The sequence below is a fragment of the Sus scrofa genome, chromosome X, assembly GCF_000003025.6.
Source record: "Sus scrofa isolate TJ Tabasco breed Duroc chromosome X, Sscrofa11.1, whole genome shotgun sequence".
In the NCBI taxonomy this organism is placed as follows: domain Eukaryota; kingdom Metazoa; phylum Chordata; class Mammalia; order Artiodactyla; family Suidae; genus Sus; species Sus scrofa.
The window spans coordinates 56,262,717-56,289,171 of record NC_010461.5 but is presented as its reverse complement, the minus strand read 5'-3'; the positions used below and the strand labels follow the sequence as shown (position 1 = coordinate 56,289,171).

General features: G+C 44.0%; 2 protein-coding genes across 2 annotated transcripts; one reads left to right on the top strand and one right to left on the bottom strand.

The window, feature by feature from the left end:
- P2RY4 (pyrimidinergic receptor P2Y4) lies at nt 3,339-4,436 on the top strand. The gene has a single exon (NM_001244168.1). It carries the CDS (start codon nt 3,339-3,341, stop codon nt 4,434-4,436), a length of 1,098 nt encoding a protein of 365 aa, NP_001231097.1.
- Nucleotides 16,003-26,090, bottom strand: AWAT1 (acyl-CoA wax alcohol acyltransferase 1). Its single transcript, XM_003484124.1, is given in 9 exon segments — nt 16,003-16,088; nt 16,091-16,154; nt 16,387-16,595; nt 18,269-18,424; nt 19,127-19,322; nt 20,806-20,876; nt 21,143-21,250; nt 22,622-22,710; nt 25,984-26,090. Coding segments are annotated over 9 exon segments (1,086 nt in total).

Below are 26,455 nucleotides of genomic sequence, written 5' to 3'. Positions count from 1 at the left end.
TCTTGGAGTCATTCTTGACTCTTCTCTCTCTCTTACACCCCATGTCAGTAAATATTGTTGTCTCTACTTTCAAAATATAGCCAGAATCTGCCACTTCTCACCACCTTTATCCCCTTGGTCAGAGGCAGTAGCCTCTGAGTGGGTCTTCCTCCTGTATCCCTAGCTGTGCAGTCTCTTCTTACCATAGAGCTAACCAGTGATCCTTCTAAAATGTGAATCCCAGAGAACCCAGAAATAAACCCTGACACCTATGGTCAATTAATCTTTGACAAAGGAGGCAAGAGCATAATATGGGAAAAAGAAAGTCTATTCAGCAAGCATTGCTAGGAAACCTGGACAGCTGCATGCAAAGCAATGAAATTAGAACACACCCTCACACCATGCACAAAAATAAACTCAAAATGGCTGAAAGACTTAAATATAAGATAAGACACCATCAAACTCCTAAAAGAGAACATAGGCAAAACACTCTCTGACATCAACCTCATGAATATGTTCTCAGGTCAGTCTCCCAAAGCAATAGAAATTAGAGCAAAAATAAACCCATGGGACCTAATCAAACTGACAAGTTTTGCACAGCAAAGGAAACCAAAAAGAAGCCAAAAAGACAACTTCCAGAATGGGAGAAAATAGTTTCAAACAATGCAACGGACAAGGGCTTAATCTCTAGAATATACAAACAACTTACACAACTCAGCAGCAAAAAAGCCAATCACCCAATGGAAAAATGGGCAAAAGACCTGAATAGACTGTTCTCCAAGGAAGATATACAGATGGCCAGCAAACACATGAAAAAATGCTCAACATTCCCGATTATAAGAGAAATGCAAATCAAAACTACCATGAGATACCACCTCACACCAGTCAGAATGGCCATCCTTAATAAGTCCACAAATAACAAGTGCTGGAGGGGCTGTGGAGAAAAGGGAACCCTCCTCCACTGTTGGTGGGAATATAAGTTGGTACAGCCACTATGGAGAACAATTTGGAGATACTTTAAAAATCTATATATGGAACTACCATATGACCCAGCAATCCCACTCTTGGGCATATATCCAGACAAAAGTTTCCCTAAAAAAGACACATGCACCCGTATGTTCATTGCAGCACTATTCACAATAGCCAAGACCTGGAAACAACCCAAATGTACATGACAGATGATTGTATTAGGAAGATGTGGTATACATACACAATGAAATACTACTCAGCCCTAAAAAAGAACGACATAATGCCATTTGCAGCAACATGGCTGGAACTAGAGACTCTCATCCTGAGTGAAATAAGTCAGAAAGAGAAAGAAATATACTATATGATATCACTCATATCTGGTATCTAATATCCAGCACAAATGAACATTTCCACAGAAAAGAAAATCATGGACTTGGAGAATAGACTTGTGGCTGCCCAGGGGGAGAGGGGGGGAGTGGGAGGGATTGGGAGCATGGGGTTATCGGGTGCAAACTATTGCTCTTGGAATGGATTTACAATGAGATCCTGCTGTGTAGCTTTGAGAACAATGTCTAGATACTTATATCGCAACAGAACAAAGGGAGGAAAAAAAATGTATACATGTAAGTGTAACTTGGTCCCCATGCCGTACAGCAGAAAAAATAAATAAAATTTAAAAAAATAAAAAATAAAAATAAAATGTGAATCTAATCCTGACTCTTCTGTACTGTCAATGGCTTCCTGGTCACCGAAAGTAACAGCTAAGATGTCCTCAAAATGGCTTCCAAGGACCTTCATGATCTGGTTCATGCCAAACTCTCTGGCCTCATCTCTACAGATCCTCTTCCTCACAACCATCCGGTCTTTATTTAAAAGTCACTCTAATATTTAAAACAGAAACCCTCTCTGTTCTCTTTATTTTTCTCCGTAACAGTGATCACGATCTATATATTTTACTTGTAATTTTCTTTTCTTTTCCCTCCCACTAGTATGTAAGCTCCATTAAAGTAGGAATTTTTGTCTGCTTGGTTTACTAACAGAACCACCAGTGCCTACCAGTGAACTACCAGTGCCTAGAACTGGACCAAGCACATAGTAGGCTTTCAGAAAATACTTGCTTATCCTTTCCTGGGTTATGGCCAGTGGCTTAGAGAGGCCTCTAAACATAGCAGTTAAGTCCATAGATGCTAGAGCCATGTTCAAAGGCCAGTCTGCCTGGGTTCAAATCTTGACTCTACCACTAATTAGCAAAATACTTAAATTCTCTTACGCCTTAGTTTCCTCATCAGTGAAGTAGAGGCAATAATGATACCACTTTATAGAGAACCTGTGGGGCCATTCATACAAATAAATGCCTTATTAATATAAGGCACTTAGAACAGTGCCTTGTACATAGTAAGTGCTATATGCATATTTCTTAAAATTATATGCACATGGAGCTAAGATTTATATCAATAGTTTAGGTTTTCTAAACTCTTTCAATGTGTTATGTTGCGCTTGCCGTGTTAACGTTCATTCCCTGTGTTTCTGCTAACACGTATTTCTATGCTCTTCCTGCAGTTTTAGTTATCTCCAGTGGCCTGGCTCCTCATCTGTCAACTTGGACGTTCCCTGTGTAATCTCTCCTACTGTCATTTAGAAGCTGTTAAATAGTAATCTCACTGGGCCCCAGTTTCCCAATCTGTGCAGTGAGTGGGTGGGACTAGATAATCCTGATAGGCTTTTCTAGCTCTGACAATCTCCCAGCAAGGGTGGAGGTACAGGCCCCACCTCCAGCCCCGCCCCCTTGGATATGCCCTCTGGCTGCCAAGGGGAAAGGTGACAGAGTCAGCTGGGCTCAGCTTCAAGGGGACCAGGTAGGAGACGTGCCAAGTTTCTTGGGTCAGGGTGGTGATGAGTTTCCTGGGTTGGCCCAGGCTGGGGGAAGGCATCAGAGATCACTGTAGTATGGAGGCCCTGGGACCAGGGGAGAGACGTCACCGTGTGGAGAGATGCCCTCTTCCCAGGGACCCAGCCGTTGTGATGATCTAAGAGACAGTTTGGGTCTGGGCATCTTCTCACATTGGATAGTTCTGGTAGGCCTTGACCCCCTTCAGCTAGCCAAGCTCTGAAGGACAGAGTTAGCTGCAGAAGAACAACCCAAACCCATTGACTGCCCTCCTGAGACCCAGCACTGCCTGCTGCCCATCACTCCCCAGGCTGGACTGAGGGAATTCTGGCAGGGGCGAGGATGGCCTGCGCTACCCCTGGATGCATCCTCTCAGCTCCCCTCGCCCCATGCTTCAACCATTTCCCTCCCCATTCTCTGCTTTTTTTGCCCCAGGTCAGGGCTGGGGGACCAGGGAAACCCAGCTACCCTCACTTCTGCCCTTTCCACCTCTAGGGGGACCATGACCAGTACGGAGTCCTCGCTGTTCACTACCTTAGGCCCCCATTCAGATCCTGAGGATAGTGAGGTGGAGCCGGACTGCCGGTTTAATGAGGAGTTCAAGTTCATCCTGCTGCCCGTGAGCTATGCCGTTGTCTTTGTGCTGGGCCTAGGCCTCAATGGCCCGACCATCTGGCTCTTCCTCTTTCGCCTCCGACCCTGGGACGCGACAGCCATCTACATGTTCCACTTAGCCTTGTCAGACACTTTGTACGTCCTGTCGCTGCCCACCCTTGTCTACTATTACGCGGCCCGCAACCACTGGCCCTTTGGCACTGGGCTCTGCAAGTTCATCCGCTTTCTTTTCTATTGGAACCTTTACTGCAGCGTCCTTTTCCTCACCTGTATCAGTGTACACCGCTACCTGGGAATCTGCCACCCACTGCGGGCGCTACGCTGGGGTCGCCCGCGCATTGCCAGCCTTCTCTGCCTGGCAGTTTGGTTGGTTGTAGCTGGCTGCCTCGTGCCCAACCTGTTCTTTGTCACCACCAGCACCAAGGGGGACACCATCTTGTGCCACGACACCACCCGGCCTGAGGAGTTTGACCACTATGTGCACTTCAGCTCGGCAGTCATGGGGCTGCTCTTTGGTGTGCCCTGCGTGGTTACTCTTGTCTGCTATGGGCTCATGGCCCGGCGCCTGTATCAGCCCTTGCCAGGGGCCGCCCAGTCATCTACCCGGGTGCGCTCTCTGCGCACCATTGCTGTGGTGCTGACTGTTTTTGCCATCTGCTTCGTGCCTTTCCACATCACCCGCACCGTTTATTACTTGGCGAGGCTGTTGGAAGCTGACTGCTGGGTGCTGAACATTGTCAACGTGGTCTACAAAGTGACTCGACCTCTGGCCAGTGCCAATAGCTGCCTGGATCCTGTGCTCTATTTGCTTACTGGGGACAAGTATCGACGTCAGCTCCGACAACTCTGCGGGAGAGGGGGGCCCCGGCCCCCCACGGCTGCCTCCTCCCTGGCACTTGTGTCCCTGCCTGAGGACAGCAGCTGCAGGTGGACAGCTGCCTCCCAGGATGGCAGGTGCCCTACCCCCAGGGCAGATAGATTATAACACTGGAAGCTGGGAAGTGAGAGAAAGGGGTGAGTGCAAGGCAGAGGAGAGGGGACCTAAGAGTGACACCTGATCTGGCTGCTTCCTCCTCTTTTCCAGGCTCTGGAGAGAGGCCTTCCTCACCCTGAGATTTAGGGGGAGCCAGAGAAGCCACCCTGCAATTTAGGTGGGACCCCATCCCTCCTAAACCATTCAGTTTCCCTCTCCTTTTTAGCCAAAGGCAGTAGCAGCCACTCTTTTCCCTCTAGTTCTTTCTCTTAGTTTCTGTCCCCTTCCTGGGGACAGATCATTGGTTCTGTTTCTTGGTCCTACCAGGCTGCCGGAAATCTTCCCCAGTCCTCCTTCTCCCGCCCTTTCGCCCATATCTTTGTATAGCTTGCATTCCTTCAGCCAGATCAGAGTGTTCAACTGGAGGGGTGGAGAAGCTGGGGTAATCTCAGGATTGGCCTGACTTATCGGACGATGATAAACAGAATCAGGAAGTGGGGGCCCCAGCATATCAGAGATGCCTGGGCTGGAACATATGTAGCGCCCACACCCACTTCCTGGTTTCCCCTGGAAGACAGGATAGTCTTGCCTACCAAGGTGCTAAACTTGGGCACAGTCCCAGAAAGCCTGCATGCCAGAGTCCCCATGTGCAACTGGAGGCATAGTGTGTAGCTATGAGGTAGAGAGGGAGTCTTACCGTGGGGGTGGGACCTTGAGGAGCCTCAGGGGGCAGGACCCAAGCTGATAATGGCCTTTGGAACAGGAATGGGACTGGCACTTCTTTATGATGTTTACTGAGAACACATTTGTCAGTCTCCTGTACTTGATGAAAGGAAGTGTGGATGGCTCAGAACATAAGGGAGGAGCTCTCCTGTCTATGGGGTAAACTCCAGCACCAAGGGGTAGAGCAGGTTTGTGCAGAAATTTGGGTGGTGACAGGGACTGAGGCCCAGAGCTGGCTCTTCACTGGTCTCTCCCCTTTCTCTAGCTTCTGCCCTAGATAAATGATAAATCCATCACCAGCTTTTTCAGATCAGGCTTTAGGACTTTTAGGCCAGAGAAGGGCTCTGGGATTAGGACAGCTCCCCTCGGAGTTTCTTTTCCAGTCATTCCCCTCAAGCACCATCTTAGTGCTAACAAGCTTCCAGGAGTGAGCTGGGGTATGGAACTTACAAGCCTGGGAAGTAAGAGTTTCTGGGCAGGCATTTGTGAGACGGGGAGGCTTACACTTCCAGGCACCCCCTCTAATATTGCCTTCCAACCCATGTGTCTCCCGAATCTCCAGCCTTCCTCTCCTTTTCCCCACCCTTGCTGACCTATCTTTGATCCCTTACTTGTCTACTGGCTTCTAAGGGGTCTCTCTGAGGAGTAAGGTTAGGGCCAGTCTGCAGGGGAAAAATGACTTCAATACCTCTGAGTCCCCCTTTGCATTCATTTAATTGCTCCCTCTTCCTCTCTAGATATCCAAGACCCCTTTTGCTAAGAGTAAATGAACTGGCCCTTCCACTTACTAGTCTCCCAGTCACATGGCCTCAGCCTAGACTGTCACATACCCTGCTCCTCATCGCCTCTCTCTCCCTTTTATTCCTATGACCACAGCCTCCTTGGCTATCACCTTTTCTACCCACCAGCATCACCTAATAAGGCTGTTCTCTTCATCGCAATTGACCCAGCCTCCTCTGTTTATCCAGTCTATTGAAATCCCTTGTGCTTATTTGAGACTAACAGCCAGATCTTGTGGTCTCCTACTTTGGGGCTGGCTTCCCTCACACTCTAATTTTATTTTTATTTTTTAAAAAAATTTTATTGAAGTATAGTTGATTTATAGTGTTGTGTTAATTTCTGCTTTACAGCAAAGTGATTCAGTTATGCATACATATATATTCCTTTTCGTATTTTCCATTGTGATTTACCACAGAATATTGAATATAGTTAGTTCTCTGTGATATACAGTAGAATCTTGTTGTTTATCCATCCTATTTATAATAGCTTGCCTCTGCTAACTCCAAAATCCCAATCCTTCTCCCCCCCACCGCCCCCTCCTTCTTGGCAACTACAAGTCTGTTCTCCATATCTCCTCACACTCTAACTTTAAACAACTTGATTTTCATCTTTGGCCAATCTTCTTTCTCCTAGGACTAGAGGGGATTGCAGATGAAGCCAGAGCCCAGGGCTAGCTTGACCCACTGACACTTGATTTCTTGGAACTTCACCCTAAGCCCTTGTTCCTCTTAGGCTTCTGAGTTCCTTGTGAACATTCCAGAGCAAGTGTTTCCTGTCTTTTCTACATTCTCAAGGCCCCAACTTCATCCTCCCCTATGATCTCTTGAGATACCTTGCCTCTCGAAAGATGGAGAAAATCTAATACCCCAACTTCCTCTGTTTCATGTATGATAGCACTACTTCTGTATCCATTTTGTCTTTCTCCCTTTCTTCCCTGAAGTCCCAGGATAAAAGGTGTCCCTCTTTCCTGTTCCTGTTTATCCCTCTTCATCATTTTTAGTCTCTTCCATAACTGATTTCATCTCATCTTAAAACAAAACAAAACAAAACAAAACCTAACCAAAATAAAGCATTACCACTGATAACTTTGACTCTGCTGTCTCTTCTAGCCACCATTCTATTCATCTTGTTCATTTAACTGGCAAATTTCTGGAAAGAGTACCATGAACCTGATTTCCTCACCATGAAGTCATCCCTTAACTCTCTGAAGCTGGTTTCCTTCCTACACTCTTCTGTACCTAGAACGAAAATTACCTCCTAAGCAAGACCTTTAATGATGTTTTCTCTGACTTCTCTACTTTGCTTGACCATGTTGTATATCTTCTTTAAAAATGTTTATAAAAATAACAGTAAAAAATTCTACTATGACAACATTAAAGAAAACTTTGAAAGAAAATATTCATCTCTGTTTCCCAATCCTAGATAGTTGTTTTCATTTTTCCATGTTCCATGCTTTTCCAGTTTGTATAATACATATATATTTATATGTAAGTGCAATCATAGTGTGCACATATTTTTAAATTCTTCCTTTAAAAAACCTTTTATTGCAAATATTCTTCTTGCATTACAGTCTTTCATATTTATCATTTCAATTGCCACATAAAATTACATCTATTGGTAGATGCTATTTTATTTGACTGTTTCTCTATTATTGAACACTTATGGGACTTTCAGTTTTTCTGTACTTTGAACATCATAATGCATATGACTTTTTTCTTCTTTGTAATTCTTTTCCTAGGATAAGTTCCCAGGGGTGGGATTACCAGATCAAAGAACATGAATCTTTTTAGAGAGCTTGATTTCCCAAAGGACTGCACAAATTTACAGCACCACAATGACATAAGTGTTCCAGTTCCCTTGCCACTCTGGCATCGGACTTTATAAGAAATCTTTTTGGATGGCTTAAACATGAACTTATTAATTTCATTGCTTTGATTACTCATGGAATTGAACACTTTCCCACATGTGCATTATTTGTATTTTCTCCTGGGCGAACTGTCTGCTCATATCCTTCTCCAATTGGTATCTTAGTGGTATTCATATGTATCTAAACATATTCTTGATTTAACATACATATTAAGCCTTTGTTGTTTTTGATGTAAATACTTCCATTTATTGCAATATTTTTAACTTTTGTTCTTTATTTTATCCCCTTGCTTTAAAGTTTCTCTTTTCCTACTTTTTTCTCTCTTATTCTCTTTGTTGGCTTCTCTTTCTCTTTTACTCCCTAAGTGAACAGATCTGTCAGTCCAAGATCTGTCAGTGTCATAGCACTGGGGGATTATTTAGTCCCCTCATCTGACTCTTGATTTTTCTCTTGGAGAGACCGTATATGCACGTGAATACAATTCAGTTGACTTATAGTCCTTGACAGTACCTCAGAAATTTTCTAGGGCTTGGGTACTGCCTCACTTTCCAAAGGAGGAAACAGGCCCAGAGATATGCTTTGTCTATGACTTAGTATATTTGAGGCAGAGCAGAGACTAGGCCCTAGAACCCCTGAATTCTAGAGCTCCTTATATTACACCAGGCCAACTCAGTTCCAGGCCCAACCTTTCTCCCAAGCCCCACCTCTATGTCTTGACAGTTTCACTTGGCTCTTCTTTTTTTACTTCCAACCCAAGATGTCAAAAACGAAATGCCCTGAATCAGCTTCCTACCTGTCTTGCTCATTTGTGTTCATGGAATCTTCTTTCCTCAAGTCACCTAGGCTTGAAAACACTCAGGCGATTTCTACCCTTTTCCCTCCCTATTTCATGAGATTCTGACGTTTTCCCTTCATCATGTCAATTGTAATTGGCCTTCCTTTATGGTCCCAGTGCTACCATTCTGATACTGGCTCTTGTTACCTTATCCCCGATTGTCAATGCTCCCAACTGGTCTTCCTTCCCCTGTCTCTCCTCACACCATATATACAGTCCATATTACCAGATTAATTGGCCCCAAAAACTGCTTTCACAGTTTCACTCTCTCACTCAAAATTCTTTCCTGGTTCCCATTTGCCTCCAGGACAAGTCGAAATCCTTTAGTCAGAAATTCAAGAGTGCTAATGCATACACCTCCCCACCATTAGCCTCACTTCTCCTCCCTTTGTCTTTACTCTTTAAAATTAAAACCTTCTTGCCAGGTGGATGAGAAGCTGACCTGTGAACTTAGTTCCCTTCTCCCTTTTTTGGCCACTGAATAAAGCTTGTGTTCTCTTGGGGCAGGGGGTTGGGGTGGAGCAGAAATTCAAGAGTGTCTTTTCAGTCTTCTTTTCCATTTCTCCCCAATACACATCTCTCTTCTCCAGCTAATTTGGTATCTCCATTTCTTTTTCCAAGTAAGTCTTTCACTTTCTTACTTCTCCACCTTTATTCCTTCTTTCCCTCACTCTGGAACCCCCCCCTTTGTTCTCCCACTGTCCTTCTCCTACTCAATTTCCAAGACCGGGTTGAAGTTCCACTTCCCCTCTGAGGCTTTCTCTGCTGACTCTTACTTATAGTGACCTTCCCAGTCATGCCTATGGTAATTATCATCTAAACTAGTCATTTGGCACTTTTATTGTCTTTTGACATTGTTTATACTATTATCTTGAATTGTTATTTAACTTGTGTGTTTGTTCTGAGTTCCTACCTGTAAATCCCTTGAATTACTGTGATAGAAAGGAAAGGGCATAGAACTGAAAATAAGAGGAACCAAGTTTGAGCCCAAGTTTTGGTTATTAACGTGTGTCACTTGGGTGAGTCACTCAGACTCTCTGAACCATAATTTCATCATCTGTAAAATGAGGATTATAATCTCAGCTTTAGGTACTTCAGATTGTAGCCAATCTAGAGAGCTAAGCAAATATAAATAGTTGTTACTGTATCATTCCATTTGCTTAATAAATGGTACTTAATAAATATTTGCTGAAAGATTACATGTCAGTCATTCATTTGAATGTTTCATCTCCTGGGAATATTTCCATGTTAAGAGGCCACAGAGCCCAAGGAACATAAAGATCTAGGAGCACTTCAGGAGCAGTGGCGGTCAGGAGGGCATTGGGAAGATACTTTGATGGAAAGTATATCTTCCATCCTATTGCACTGGCTACTTACTACTTGGCCTACCTGTTAGGGTAACCTGGATATGGAGAAAAGGAGAAAGTGGTACATCTGAGCATTTGCTTTCCCCACATTTTCTACTACTGCATCCCTTGACCCCAAGTAGTTGTGGTAAATGCTTCACCTAGGGCTCTGTTCTTCTTCATCGATGTGGTAAAAGCTAGCATTTTGGTGAAGGAGGTGATGAGGTAGTAGGGATAACTAGCAATTTTAGTCAGATAACCAGACCCTTGATCTGCTATTCACTAGCTGCCTGATTTCTGAACTTCAGTTTCCTCATTTGGAACTTGGAGATAGTAATTCCTGTTTGGCAGGGCTCTTGTGAAGTATCAGTGGAGTAATTGATGAAAGAATATAATTTCCTGCAGGTGGAAATCCCTTTTCAACTGTTCTCAACTTTAGTGTAGCTGGATGGGGAACTAGAATTCCAGACTTGGATTTGGTGCTGCATAGAAATGATAGTTAAGATCATGACAAAGAATGAACCCTCTAATGTAAGAAACAGAAGGCTAAGAGTTAGTCACTGAGAGATGACCATAATGAGAGATTGGGAGGACAAAGATTGGGACCGTGGCATTGCATTAAAGAAGAAGGGAATTTCCAAAAAAACCAACCAACCAACCAAACAAAAAAACTGAAGACTTATAAAAGTTATTATTATTTGTCTTTTTAGGGTTGTACTCAAGGCATATGGAGGTTCCCAGGCTAGGGGACCAATCAGAGCTACAGCTGCCAGCCTATGCCACAGGCAGCAACTTGGGATCTGAGCTGAGTCTGTGACCTACACCACAACTCACGGCAATGCTGGATCCTTAACCCACTGAGCGAGGCCAGGGATTGAACACAACCTCATGGCTCCTAGTAGGATTCTTTTCTGCTTTGCCACAACAGGAACTCCTATAAAAGTTATTTTCAAAAAACTTTGAATGAAAGAAAAGAAGGAAAGATTAGGAAAGTAAGCAATAGTGTCAAATACCTAAGAGGACTCAGAAAGATTAAAAAAAAAAACCAATAACACTTGATTCCCTACCAACGTGGATCTATGCATACAAAAGATTTTGGCCAATGACGTTAATGAAAGAGGCCTATCTGAAATAGCTTGTGTAATCATGAACTGTTTGCATGCATTTATAATCCTCCTTCCCTTTGAGTTCCTAGGTGCCTCTTCTTCTTTCCAAAGATTTTAGAATAACCCATTTAATGGGTTACTTACCATAACCTAAAGAGCTGATATTTCCAGTGTGAGCTGTGATGTGACTTGTCACCCAAGGGAAGTGGAAAAATACTTGAGTACTATCAAATACTTGAGTACAAATTTTACTCAAGTAAAGTCAAAGACAGAGTGAATCTGTCTATAAGGGCATGTTGCTGTATGTTTGATTGCTTGAGCTTATGTATTTGGTCATGAAGTGGGAAGAAGACAAATTATCCCTCTTTGAGTCAAAGTGTAAATTCTTAAAACATGGGAACTCTCCAAAAGAAAGAAGATAAAATCATTCTTGGCGCTGGCTGGTTGTTACTATAAATTTTGTACTACATCTTGAGATCTACTGATGGAAAGGAGAAACAAGACATACTTGGAAAACTTGAAAGAAAAATCAGCTGACGTATCAGGTGACATTGTGCTGCTGCCATATGCTCAGTTTGTGTACTTCTCATGGATATTTACCTTGTTCCTCATTCTCTTTACTACACCAAGAGCCTTTTACCACCAAAGTGAATTAAATCTTTCTTTTTACCCACACTAATTCTTACTGGATTCCTTTTCAGAGGGTAGCCATTGCACTGGTTCTTTGAGGATTTAGGCTACTTTGACCCTACAAGTTTCTGTTTTTATACATTTCTCTAACACAGTTTCCCAAAGCACAAGTTCCAGGATAGTAATAGGTGTTACTAAGTTTTTAAGGGATTGGGTTAAACAGTGCTAAGCAGGCTTTGTTTTTATGGCCACACCCATGGCATATTAAGGCACCAGGCAAGGGATATAATCCAACTCACAGCTGAGACCTACACTACAGCTGTGGCAATGACAGATCCTTAACCCACTGTGCCACAAGGGAACTTTGTTAAGCAGCTTTCTTTACTACAGGATTTATCAGAGCCTTTAATATCATAATGCCAACTGTGGATTTTTAAGAAGGAGTTCTATACACAGTATCTACGAAACTTATTGACCAAGGAAGGTGATAAAATTGAGGCGGGGGGGAAGGTGATTTATCTGGTATTGGGTATATTGAAATTAAGCTTTTCTTAGAGATTGGTGAGCTGGATGTATCGGTTTTGAGGGAAATTGCTTTTGAGGGAAATCTGAGTTATAAAGAGATATTTCAGACTTGAAACAGTGTAAAGTGAGAGAAGAGGGTGGAACCTCCATAAAAACCCAATATTTAAAGGCTAAGGAAAGGAAAAAACGCTAGTCTAAATTTTTTTTCCTTCATTTCCCAGCTTTATTGAGATTTAATGACATATAACATTGTGTAAATTTAATGTGTACAACATGATTATATATATATATATATATATATACACATATATGTTTTGTGGTAGATATATATCACAAAATGATTACCACAACAAGAAACCACAAGTTTAGTTAACAATCTATCATATCATATAATGAGTGTGTGTGTGTGTGGTGACAACATTTAAGACCTATTCTCCTAGCAATATTCAAGTATATAATACATTATTGTTAATTATAATCACCATGCTGTACATTAAAACCCCAGAAGTTATGCATGTTATAACTGGAAGTTTGTACACTTTGACCACTATCTCCCCATTTCCCCTACTTCTCTGGAAACCACCATTCTATACCTTGTTTTGATGAGTTTGGGCTTTTTTTTTTTTTTTTTTTTTTTACAATTCTACAGGTAAATACAGAGACCGTATAGCTTCTGTCTTTTTTTTTTTCATTTTTTAAATTAAAGTATAGTTGATTTAGAATGTTGTGCCAATTTCTGCTGTACAGCAAAATGACCCAGTCATACATATATACATTCTTTTTCTCATATTATGTTCCATCTTGGTCTGTCTCAAGGAATTGGATATAGTTCCTTACGCTATACAGTAGGACCTCATTGCTTATCCATTTTAAATGTAATAGTTTGCATCTACCAACCCCAAACTCCCTCCCCCATCCCCCTTGGCAACCACAAGTCTGTTCTCTATGTCTGTGAATTTGGTTTTTTTGTAGATATGTGCATTAGTGCCATATTTTAGATTCCATGTATAAGTGATATCATATGGTTTCTGTTTTTCTCTTTCTGACTTACTTCACTTAGTATGAGAGTCCTTTTCTGACTTATTTCACTTAGAATAATGCCTTAAATATCCACTTATGTTATCACAAATGGCAAGATTCCTTCTTTTTCATGACTGAACAATGTTCCCTTATATAAATATATACCTATATGTATATGTGTGTATATATATATATATATATATATATATGTATATGTATGTATGCACACACACACACACACACATTCTGTATCCATTCATCTGTCAATGGACATTTAGGTTGTTTCCATGTCTGGACTATTGTGAATAATGCTGCAATTAACATAGGAAGTGCAGGTATCTCTTTGAGATAGTGATTTCATTTCCTTCAGATGTGGAATTACTTGATCATATTTGTTCTATTTTTTTGTTTGTTTGTTTGTCTTTTTACGGCCACACTCGCGGCATATGGAGTTTCCCAGGCTAGGGTAGAATCGGATCTGTAGTTGTTGGCCTATGCCACAGCCACAGCAAAGGGTGATCCGAGCCACATCTATGACCTACATCACAGCTCACGGCAATGCTGGATCCTGAGCGAGGCCAGGGATCAAACCCCCGTCCTCATGGATGCTAGTCAGGTTAGTTAACTGCTGAGCCACGATGGAAACTCCATATTTGTTCTACTTGTAATTTTTTTCAGGAACCTCCATACTGTTTTCCATAGTGGTTGCAAAAATTTACAATCCCACTGTCAGTGCACAAGGGTTCCCTTTTCTCTGTATCCTCACCAACACTTGTTATCTCTTGTTTTTTTCAAGAATAGTCATTCTAACAAGTGTGAAGTGATATCTCATTGTGGTTTTCACTTGCATTTTTCTGCTGATTAGTGATACTGAGCATCTTTTCATGTACCTCTTGGCCATCTGTATATCTTCTTTGGAAAGGTGTCTGTTTAAGTTATCTGCCCTTTTTTTTTTTTTTTTTTTTTTTTTTTAGGGCCGCACATATGGCATATGGAAGTTCCCAGGCTAGGGGTCAAATCGGAGCTACAGCTGCTGTCCATAGCCCCAGCCCAAGCAATGCAGTATCCGAGCTGTGTCTGTGAACTATACCAGCTTAACCCCCTGAGTGGGGCCAGGGATTGAACCTGCGTCCTCATGGATACTAGTCGGTTTCTTTACTGCTGAGCCACAACAGGAACTCCCATCTGCCAATCTTAAAATCAGATTATTTGCTTTTCTACAATTGAGTTGTATGAGTTTCTAAATGGTGTTTTAACTTTTGGTCCTTTGCTGTGTTTTTAAGTGCGTTTTTTTGTTGGTTGCCTTATGAAGAAGAGATATCTGTGTTTTTTATTTACCCTTAAAATTCTCAGAATATAGATTTAACAAAAACTTTAAAACAGAACTTCTTAAAATACAGATATAAAGTGGATTCCCCATAGTAGACTCTCAGAATGATTGAAAATTGGGGAGTTCCTGTCATGGTGCTGTGGAAATGAATCCGACTAGGAACCATGAGGTTGTGGGTTCAACCCCTGGTCTTGCTCAGTGGGTTAAGGATATGGCATTGCCCTGAGAGCTGTGGTGTAGGTCACAGATGCAGCTTGGATCTGGCGTTGCTGTGGCTGTGGTATAGACCTGCAGCTATAGCTCTGATTAGACCCCCTAGCCTAGGAACATCCATATGCCACGGGTATGTCTCTAAAAAGCAAAATAATAATAATAATAATCATGATAATGATAATAATAATAATAATAATAAAATAAAAAGGCAAAAAAAGAAAAAAAAAGAAAAGAAAATACCTCAGGAAAATTGTGTCAGAGGATGTAGTAACCTATATGAAATGCCTCTGCCAAGTGAAAAGTAATCCTGAGTAAAATGCTTTTGAACTATTGGAAAGGGGTGATTGTTAGCTTAGTGGTGTGGACATAAGGAAAGCCTTTATATGTGGAGACAGAAAATTACATACAAAAACTTGTATATGATTGTTTATAGCAGCATTATTCATAATAGCCCTAAACTGGAAACAACCCAAAAGTCCATCAACCAGTGAATGGATTAAAAAAATGGGGTATATAGGTACAATGAAATATTTATTCATCCACAAAAAGAATGAAGTACAGATACATGCTACAATGTGGATGAAACTTGAAAACATTACACTAAGAGAAAGAAGCCAATCACAAAGGACCACATATTGCATGCTTCCATTTATTTGAAATGTACAGAATTGATAAATCTGTAGAGATGGAAAGTAGATTAGTGATTGCCAGGTGCTGGGGATGGGAGAATGGGGAGTGACTGCTAATGTGTACTGGGCTTCTTGAGGATGCTGAAAAATGTTCTAGAATGAGTTAATGGTAGTAATTGCACAACTCTGAATATACTAAACATTGAATTTTACACTTTAAACAGGTTAAATTGCAAAATATATCTTAATTTAAAAATGCATTAATACAACAATAACAACAACCACCAGAGTGATGACCACTCAGGCTGCCTGGCTAGCATTTGAGTCCTTTAGGCCTTGGGGGTTGGGCTCAGAGAGGAGATCTACAGGGGCAGGGCAGGGGTCAGCCAGTGGCCAGCAGAGGAGTGACTCAGTGAAGTGCCTCATGGACAGTGACTGCAAGGGCTCTGTGGCAAGGAAGGAATTCATAGTGCCCTTCCCTTCCTTACACAGCCCCCACCCCTGGCCTCTCCCTTTTCCTCCCTTTTGGTTAGCAGCAAATGAAAGTCCTCTCCAAGGCATATAGCCCCTTCAGTTACGGGAAAAGCAGCTTTTGGGTCTCTGAGCAGCTGTACTGGGTCTTATGCTGATCAAACAATTTGTGCAGGGCGTCCATATAAGGGTGTGGTATTTGTCCACCATCTCCAGGCTTGGTTTCTCAATTTTGGGCAGAGGCAGGGGCTCCAACTGTCAAGAGAGATGAGAAAAGAGAGGGAGTGACTATTAGAATCTTCTCTTCCTTTAACCTCCCTCTCTTTCTGTGGGCCTGATCCTTTTACATCCCAAGTCAGCTCCCAGCTTCTCCCCCTGGGCCGCCCTCTTTGATGGTGGTAGGGGACGGGGAAGGGTTGGGGAAGCCTGAGGTTGAGGTTGAAGAAGAGTTGAGGTAGCCTTGGGGCTGAGAGCTGTGCTCACCCACAGTGACGATAGGCAGCGGGTATGGCAGGAGCCCACTGGAGCCTTGGCGGAAGCCTCATCCATAGAAGACACAAAGGTAGAAACCAAAGATCTGGCAGAAGTAGTTCTGGAACTTGTACATACAACTGTCCTTATGGAACAACACCTGATTGTACACCTCGGTTTCTCCAAAAGTGAAGGTGGGGACTAGATGAGCCCTGTTGGAAAACCCTGATTTATTTCCCACACATGGGCTAGGGTGGGGAACCCCCCACCTCCTGCCCCGAGGAAGAACATTTGATCCTGGCCAGGCTCCCATCTACTATAAAATCCCTGTGAAGTAAAGCATTCCTGCTCACACTCAGCATGGCTCCTGTATTTAGTGTCTCTTATCCTGAAATTTTTCAAGGCCAGTGAGAACACTATCTCTGGGCCAGGATCCTAAGGGCAAGATATGGGGGAAGAGTTCCACTGAGACCCACATCAAATCAAGAAAAAGCTTCTAGGAAGTGTCATGAAGGGGAATATCTGTTTCCACTAGTGGGAATCACTGAGAAGATGACAGTGGTTCTGCACAGACATGTGTGTGTGAAGTGCCCTTGGCCCACAGGGAGTGGGCGTAAGGTATTCTCTGTCTTTGGGTCTTGAGATTAGAGTAGAGCAAAGTTGTTTCTCTCTCATAGACCCTGGGAATCTACCCTGATGGTGCCTCAGGTAGCAAAGCAGGCTCCTTAAGTCTTCCTGTGAGAGAAATGAGAACACAGTCTCTCTTCTACAAATCTTGGTAGGTTACCACTAACAATCTCTCAGCACTCTGACATGTGTTACCTTACTGCTTCCTCGCAGCAGAGACAGTGGAAAACATACTGAGGGGTTATTTTCTTTTTCCTACAGCTCCAGAAGCCCAGGTTCAGGAGGGGGATGGTGACTCAGGCAGTCAGTGAATATAGGATCCTGACTAGAACCCAGGACTCCTTCTTCCCAGCTCAGAGCTTTCTCCCCTACGTTATGTTCCAAACTGAAGAACAGGCCACTCAGACAAAGTCCTTAAAAGAAATACATCACCTCTTCTGTGAGTCTGCTATAGGACAGTTGTCCTTGTGTCCAGTGAGCTGGCCTGTTGACCTGATGGGGCCCCTGAAGCTCCAGCCTTGGGCTCCTGCTCTTTTTTTTTGGCTGCACCCATGGCATGCAGGTGTTCCTGGGCCAAGAATTGAATCCGCACTGCAACGATGACCCACGTCACAGCAGTGACAATGCCAGGTCCTTAACCTACTGCGCACCACGTGAGAACTCTGGGCTCCTGCTCTTTACCTCCTCTCTTTACCCCTGTGTCAGAGTGGCTAATGTTTATCGCTTCCTGTGTGCCTGGCACAGAGGAGGTGTTTTATGTGGATTTAACCTCCACAATAATCCTATGAAATAGCTACAATTATTGGTAGCCATGTGATGAAGAGGAAAACACCAAGGCTCAGAAAGGTTGAGTAACCTGTCCCAGAGTGCACAGTAAATCATGAAGCCAGAATTTGTAATTAGGTCCCCTGACTCCAGACCCTACACATATACTCACCGTATGTCACTGCCTCTTGCACTTACCATTAACAAACAGATGTACATAGCAGTGTTGCCAGTGATAACATGGGCATCATCTATACACCAGGGAAGCCCTAGCCAAGCCAAGTCCCCCGACAGTGAATCTGGGTCTCTGGTTCAGCCTCCTGGGAACTGGTCCCGCTAGCTCAGAAGGAGTGGATGACCTAAATCTTTTTGAAATTCTATGGCCATCTCTCCTACTCATCAGTAAGTTCCATGAGGGTAAGACTCATGTCTGATTCATCTTGGCATCGCCTGCCAGGTCATGCTGCTCAGAGGCCACCCACCCATGCCCAGGGAGGGATACCTACCCATGCTGGAGGCCTTGTGCTTCTGGAGAATGAGGGTGGTGGTGTTGGGCACACTCCGCAGGGCCTCTCCCACTCCTCCCACTACAATGCCCACAAGGTTGCCAGTGCCATGGTTTAGAAGACAGTCGATGGCTGGCTGACTCACGGAGCACACGCCTGAGGAGAGCCAGGGAGCAGGGAGAGGAGTGAAATGATCAGGAGAGAGGAGAATGGCTGAGAGGAAACACCCTGCTCCACTCACTGGCTCGTCTGTGTGCCCTCTGTTCCCAGGGGTCCCAGGAGGAGGATCAATGAATGGGACAAAGGGTGTGGAGAAGAGACAGCTGTGACAGGCAAACACAATAGGTTTCCCTCTGAGGCAACATCTCCACTTCATGGGAGGCACAGTTTCAAAAGTATAGTAGGAAGGTTTTCCATGGGAGAACCAGAAGGACTTTCTGAATCCCAGCTGCCATCCTACCTTTTCTTTTTCCTCGATGGCCATTAATAGCAACAGCTATTATTTACGGCGCACATACTCTTCCACAACACTGTCTTGAGTGCTTTACTTGTATTATCTCATTTAGTCGTCATAGTACAACTAAGGTTAGACTATTATCATCAGCACCACTATCCAGATGAGGAAACAGACCAGTGGAGGTTCAGTAGCTTGCCCAAGGCCACACAGTAAGTGGCAGAGGCAGGATTCAAACCCCGGAATTTCAGCTCCAGAACATACGCTTTTAACTCCTAGGCTATGATATCGGGGGTCAGGGGTGAGGGGGGTTCAGAGGAAGGGGTTGGAGCCTAAAAGGGGACATCTCCAAGCTGAGAGATGGGCCAGAAGCTTTAGTAAGTATGAGCATAAGCACCCTTGGCCCTGAGGTTGAAGAATGAAGAGAATCTTGAAGAACCAGGACAATGTGGCCAGATGGGAAGTAATACCTGGGAAGATCTCCGAAAAGCCTGTGGCTTCAGTGTAGAAGTTGCAGAAGGCACCAAAAGTCAAGAGGCCGTGGGGGTGAATGCCCATGAGGTAGTTGCATTCAGGTGACAGGTCTTTGGTCTTCTGGATCTGCAGCCACAGAGAGAAATGGTGAAATGAGATCACATGAGAAAGCAAAGGTAAAGACACCTTGGGGTTCGGGGCACTCTCTAAAGCAGAGCTTTTCAGTAGAGAGGCCAGGGGTGGCTTTGAAGGGGTGAAACTATCGGGATTCTCCACCCCTTGGAGACCAGAGGGGATCTGGGGCAGCTAGAACTGCTGGGCCTCTTGCCTGTGGCTGCAAGTAGTCTCAGCCATGGGTGCCAGTGCCCTTTAAGCATGGGATCATCTTCTGTGAGTGCTGGGATGTGAAAAAATTTGGCAAAAAATTGGGGCGGTGTCCATTGTCTACTCCAAAGAGTGCTCAGTGGAGCAGCATAGCAGTACATTTCTAGGACTTCTTCCTGGTATTTCCTCTCCTTAACCCCCTAACAGTTCCAGCCTTAGTACTTTTATTGAGCTGTAAAAACCCTGTTTAGGAGTTCCCGTCGTGGCGCAGTGGTTAACGAATCCGACTAGGACCCATGAGGTTGCGGGTTCGATCCCCAGCCTCACTCAGTGGGTTAAGGATCCAGTGTTTCCATGAGCTGTGGTGTAGGTTGCAGACACGGCTTGGATCTCACGTTGCTGTGGCTTTGGTGTAGGCCGGCGGCTACAGCTCTGATTCGACCCCTAGCCTGGGAACCTCCATATGCCGCAGGAGCGGCCCTAGAAAAGGCAAAAAGACAAAAAAACAAACAAAAAAAAACCCCACAAAAAACAAAAAACTCCTGTTTAGATACCACTGCTTCTGTGAAGTCTTTCCTTACCCCTCATTGGAACTACCTGCATACCTTGTACCAAACCATAAGTATCTGCTTGCGTGTTCTCTGCCATTGGATGTGAGCTTATTTATTTATTTATTTATTTATTTATTTATTTATTTATATTTTATTTTCTTGTCCTTTGAGGGCCACACCTGCAGCATATGGAAGTTCCCAGGCTAGGGGTCTAATCAGAGCTATAGCCGCTGGCCTGCGCCAGAGCCACAGCAACAAGGGATCCGAGCAGAGTCTGCGACCTACACCACAGCTCATGGCAATGACAGATCCCTTAACTTAGCAAGGCCAGGGATCAAACCTGTGTCCTCATGGATACTAGTTGGGTTTGTTAACCACTGAGCCATGATAGGAACTCTGGATGCGAGCTTTGTAATGGCAGAGGATGGCATCCTACCCACTTTTCTGTACCCTAAACGTGCGGTACAGGGTAGGTTTTTCAATCAGTTTTTGTTAAAGTGATTTGGACTGTATTTATGTTCCTGCCTGTGTCATCTTGGAGGTCATGCCAAGGGCATCCAAAGTAGCCTGGTTGTGTAGCGAGTACCCAGTAGCAATGCTGGATCCTGAAGACTGTCTAGCCTGCACTGAGACTTCTCTGGGATACTCATTATCCTTAGGGACAGTTCTAGTCATTTGGCATCCATGTCTAGTATTACGGGAACTGTGAGGGATGCTGGGGAAGAGACACTTACTGAAATGGGGAAGTAGTCCCTGATGTGGGTCCAGAAACACCAGTTCCTTACCCAGGCCAATTGCCTGCCATCTGAGATAGAAATATCAGTAGGGGATGGTGTCTATGTGTGTCAAGACTACCCTTCCCACTCACCCAGCACTTCTCTAGCAGCATGGAGGGACCATGGTTCTGCCAGGGAGGTAGAAAAGGAAGAGACCCCAGGATGGTCCTGGCTTGCCCAGCTCCTGTGGCTCTAACTTGGTTGAAAGGCCTGAGGCGGGTAAGTGGCATTCCCTGGTTACAGGTTGAGGTGGAACACTCTTAGGTCCTATTATTTCTAGGTCCTTGAGTCCTACCTTGCTCTGGGGTCTTTCAGTCTAGGAACAACCAGGCGAGGTAAAGGACTGGTAGTGGCCACCAAGATGTAAACAGCAGGTAAATGACCAATGACTGCAAAATCCAAACTGATGAGGGAGCAGATCAGATCAAACTTGTGCTGCCAGCAAAACCTGACCACGTCCAGCCCCATTAAGAACCCTCCAATCCCTCCAAGCCTCTGGTCCTGGGTTTTTGCACAGTCCAGCTCCTGCCCATCCATCAGCCATGTCCACTTGTCCTTTAAACTTTCCCTCCATCATCTACCATATACACCAGCCCTATTTTTCTGCTTACCTGTCATCCTTGTCCACCTGCCCCCTTCCCCATCTCCCTACTCCTGTCCCCTGCCTGCCACCAGCTTTTTCCCCACTGCTTCCATTCATCCACCGTCTTTTCCCTTTTGTTTCCCTCCCTCCCTGTTCATCCCTGAACCCTTGTTTTGTTTTTTTTGTTTTTGTTTTTTTGTCTTTTTGCCTTTTCTTGAGCCGCTCCCATGGCATATGGAGGTTCCCAGGCTAGGGGTCAAATCTGAGCTGTAGCCGCCGGCCTACACCACAGCCACAGCAACATGGGATCCAAGCCGTGTCTGCAACCTACACCACAGCTCACTGTAATGCCGGATCTTTAACCCACTGAGCAAGGCCAGGGATTGAACCCGCAACTTCATGGTTCCTAGTCGGATTCATTAACCACTGCACCATGATGGGAACTCCCCTGAACCCTTGTTAAAATGATAGCTCACCCTCCCTTGCACATATACTATCCATACCTCCCCATACTCTGTTCATACAGCATCTGCATCCCTCTACTGTTTCCAATTCACCATTCCTTTTTTTTTTTTTTTTTTTTTTTTTTTTTTTTGGCTGCACCCTCAGCATGCAGAAGCTCCCAGGCCAGGGATGGAACCGGTACCACAGCTGTAACCAGAGCTGAGCCACCAGGGAGCTCCCCCATTCACCATTCTTCTCCTCTTACCCAGTCACCATTCCTCCCATTATCTCTGCCTGCTGCCCTCCTCTCCCACCACCATGCTACTACTACCCCCCTCCCAGAATGGAAAACTCTATGGTTCAAACACAGGCTATACTTCTCTAAGTCTATAATGCCAAGGCTTCCCCTGCTCCACACCCTGTGCTTCCTAAAGATCATGAGCACATCATACCTATTCCATGGGCCTTACTTCTCTCCAGATGGTAAGGGTTAGGAACTGGCTGACATTAGCTAGATCTACCCATAGCTATCATGATACTGCTCCTCCTCCTCCCTCACCCCATTCTTACTATCCTCCAGGGCTCTATCTCTTCCTTTTCTCAGTACTCCTTGGCTTTACTCTGTAGCACCATCTGAGATGATCAAAGACCAGAGATGACACTTCCCATGAGCATAAAAATTGCTCCAAAGGTGGCCCTGGCCTCTAACTTTGGCTTTTTGCCATGCTCTCTTGGATTGGTACTCACATATGGCAATGTAGCTCAGGGGCCAGTGCAGAAGTACCAGACTCTGGGAGTGCTTAGGCTGCTTGAAACAAGGCAGGATGCCCAGGAGCCTGACACAGGACAAGATCTCAGAACAGCGTTCCAACCAAAGGAGCCATCAGCTTCTGGAAGATTGCTCGATAGTGAATGCCTATGATTATGAGGATTTTTCACCTGCCCTTTCCCTTCCTTTTCCTGCCCCACACCTACCACCCACTTAAGGGGGCAGGCTTTGGAGTCCTCAGCACTGCCCTGTCAGGTCTGAGCCACGGGCCTCCTATTTGCCCTTTGACTCTCTTTCCTGAGATTCTTAGGGCATCAGGATGGAGAAAGGTGAGAAGGGCTGCCATCCAGTCCTGGTGACCCAGACATCCAGAGAAGGGAAGCACCCCTCCCATCACAGGCCACTCTGAGACAGCAGGGGTTGTGATCTCAGGAAGATGGCTGGTGGGGAGGGAGTGCTGTGGGTTTGTGGGGATGGGGAGCACCTGGGGTTAGGTGTCTGTTGAGACTGTTCCCCTGAGGCAGCCTGGTTTGGGCTGTTCCCCTCTTTCAATTTTCTATTACAAAAATTTCCATACACACGCAAAACTAGAGAATGCAAGAAAATTTCATCTTTGTGTTCATGTGTTTGTTTTTTTCTTTTTGGGCTGCTCCATGGCATATGGAGTTCCCAGGCCAGGGATCAGATCCAATCAAAGTGGTGACTATGCTACAGCTGTGGCAGTGCTGCATCCTTTAACCCACTGCACCAGACCAGAGATAGAATCTGTATCTCCACAGTGACCCAAGACACTTCAGTCAGATTCCTTTTTTCTTTTTTTTTTTAACTGCCATACCTGTGGCATATGGAAGTTCCCAGGCTGGGGGTCAAATTGGAGCTGTAGCTGCCAGCCTATGCCACAGCCACAGCAACACCAGATGTACGACACAGCTTGTAGCAATGCCAGATACTTAAGCCACTGTGCTGGGCTCAGAATCGAACCTGTGTCCCAGCACTCCAGAGCAGCCACCGATCCAGTTGTGCCATGATGGGCACTCCTGTGTTCATCTTTTATGTTCATCTTCAATAACTAGTAGCATTTTGTCATATTTGCTTCATCTATCTCCCCACTCTTTTTCTTTTCTGGCAATATTTTAAGGCAATTCTAAGATATCATGTCATTTCACCCCTAAATACTTCACTATGTATCTACAAAAATATGGATATTTTCTTCCATAATAACAATGCTATTATCACCTTAACAAAATTAATTCCTCTCCAATAATATCTAATATTCAGTCTATATTCAAATGACTTTTTTATCATTGGTTAATTTCAATCAGGATCTTATTTGTCAGCCCCTAATGCCTGGAAAGTCCTAAGCCCTCAGCATTAAATGAACCATCACTGAGTGATTATCTTAGTTTGAGATCTGGGATGAGAATGGTTTCTCATGGGTAATGACATCGCAGGAGTCTTATGGAGGAGGGTGTCCTGAAGACATGAGTTGGGAGACAAAAGGCTCTAGAAATAGAGGGCACGTTGCAAAAGAGGAAAAGAATGAGAGGAAGGCAGGCAAATGCTGACCTTTAAGTCAGCTTGGCAAAAGACAGAGTTCTCCGTACTTTGCCTTCCCTGCACCTAGGGAGCTGCCCCCATTCCAGCTCTTCCTACTGTTTGGATATCAGCCTGGCCTTGGAGCAAGAGTGAGCATTCAGGTATTACAGCATCTCCTGCAATCCCTCTTGACATCCCCTGTGCTTGAGGGTGAGGACTAGCCCCTGGCAATACAGGGGATATTAGCATTCTGTCTTTCCAAAATAGAATTTTCTGGGCCCATATCACCTTCCTCTCCATGCTGTCTCATCCTTGTCAATTGTCTCCCCCAGACGGCTCCTGGATTAACTTTCAATAACTTGTGTATTTTTGGTTTTCTCCCTTTATCTACTCTCACCCCACTCTGAAAAAAATTAGGTTGTTGAGAAAATAAGCTACAGAGAGTTGATATGTACATATATTTTTCCTTTTAGCAGCAGATCACATCCTTTGTTTTTGTATTTTAATGATTAAAATGTCATGGACTTCCATATAATAATAGTTGTACTTTTAATATCCATTGATTGAGAAATATAGAAAAAACTAAAGCATTGTGGCTATACATCATGACATTTGAAAAAACATGTGTATAAGCATATTTTTAATTTATTCTAGACAATGCTTGGGTTATATAGGAATTTCCAGAACTCTTGTAATAATTAATTACTCCTTACCCCACTCCCCCAGTGATTTGCTGCCTGTGGGTTAGAAACAATGACTTGTTTGCTTTTTTCAAAGTGGAAATTGATTTATTGTTTTTCTTTCTGTCTTTTTTTTTTTTTCCGGCCACATCTGCAGCATATGGAGGTTCCCAGTCTAGGGGTCAACTTGGAGCCACAGCTGCCAGCCCATACCACAGCCACGGCAACACTGGATCCAAGCCGCAACTGCAAACTACACCGAAGCTTGCAGCAACACTGGATCCTTAACCCACTGAGTGAGGCCAGGGATCTAACCCATATCCTCACAGGGACAACATATGGTCCTTAACCCACTGAGCCACAATGGGAACTCTGATTTATTGTTTTTCTTGATTATAAAAATAATCCATATAAATCATAATTTCAGATTAAGCAAGAGAGCATGAAGGACCTCACAGAGTTGTATTAATCATAATCCTTGGTTGATGACACACTCTCATTGTTTTATGGATGTCCCCCTTCTCTCTGTCTCCCTCTCTGTCTCCCTCTCTGTCTCCCTCTCTGTCTCTATCTATCTATCCATCTATCTATCTATCTATCTATCTATCTATCTATCTATCTATCTATCTATCTATCTATCTAACTCAGGTTAATGGAGGCTTGAGAAAGGGGCCCACTTTCTGCCTCAGTAAATCCTAAAAACTTCTGGGAGAAAGGAAACTGAGAAGCTCCCACTGAAAGGGCTATGGGTAAGTGAAGATTTCAGTGACCTTTCAGCTACCATTAAAAGACTTAGAAGTCTGACCAGATAGTGAAAGAGGCATGTCTAAAAATTAGTGCTTCTTCCATAAGAAGAGATTGGTTAAATGAATCATGGCAGATCCAAGAAAATTGACATGAAAAACGTCCATGATATACTGTTAGGTGAAAAAGCAGGTTACAAAACAGGACAGTGTAGGTAAGGGTTATACTCATCTTTTGCAGATGAGGAAACTGAGGCATTAAGCGGTTAAATAATTTGCTATAGTTCATTTAGTGGCAAAGCTGAGATACAGACCTAGAAATGTTGGGCTCAAGAGCCCAAACTCTTCAGAGAGATACTATATCTATTTCTATATTCATACAGGAAAAAGTCAAAAAAGGGAGACACCAGAATGTGAACAGCTAACAGTTGTTGTTTCTGGATGGTGAGGTTATGAGTCACTTTTGTTTCCTTTATGCTTTCTTGCATGGTTCGTTCTATCTATCTATCTATCTATCTATCTATCTATCTATCTATCTATCTATCTATCTACCTATCTATCCATACACACGTTCTTTTTTGTATTCTTTTCCATTATGGTTTAATCAAAGGATATTGAGTTTAGTTCCCTGTGCTATACAGTAGGACCTTGTTGGTTATCCATTCTGTGTACTGAAGGTATTTTCTTGATGTTACAGCTTTGGTAATAGAGTTCTTCTTTTCTCTATCTTCAGTCCCTGGTAAGGATTCATCAGAGCAGCATCAAATCCTTGACTGAGTTCTGTCACAGTAGAATGTGGATGGCACATTGCCAAAGCAGATCACAGGGAAGGATGGACAGGCATCAATATTCC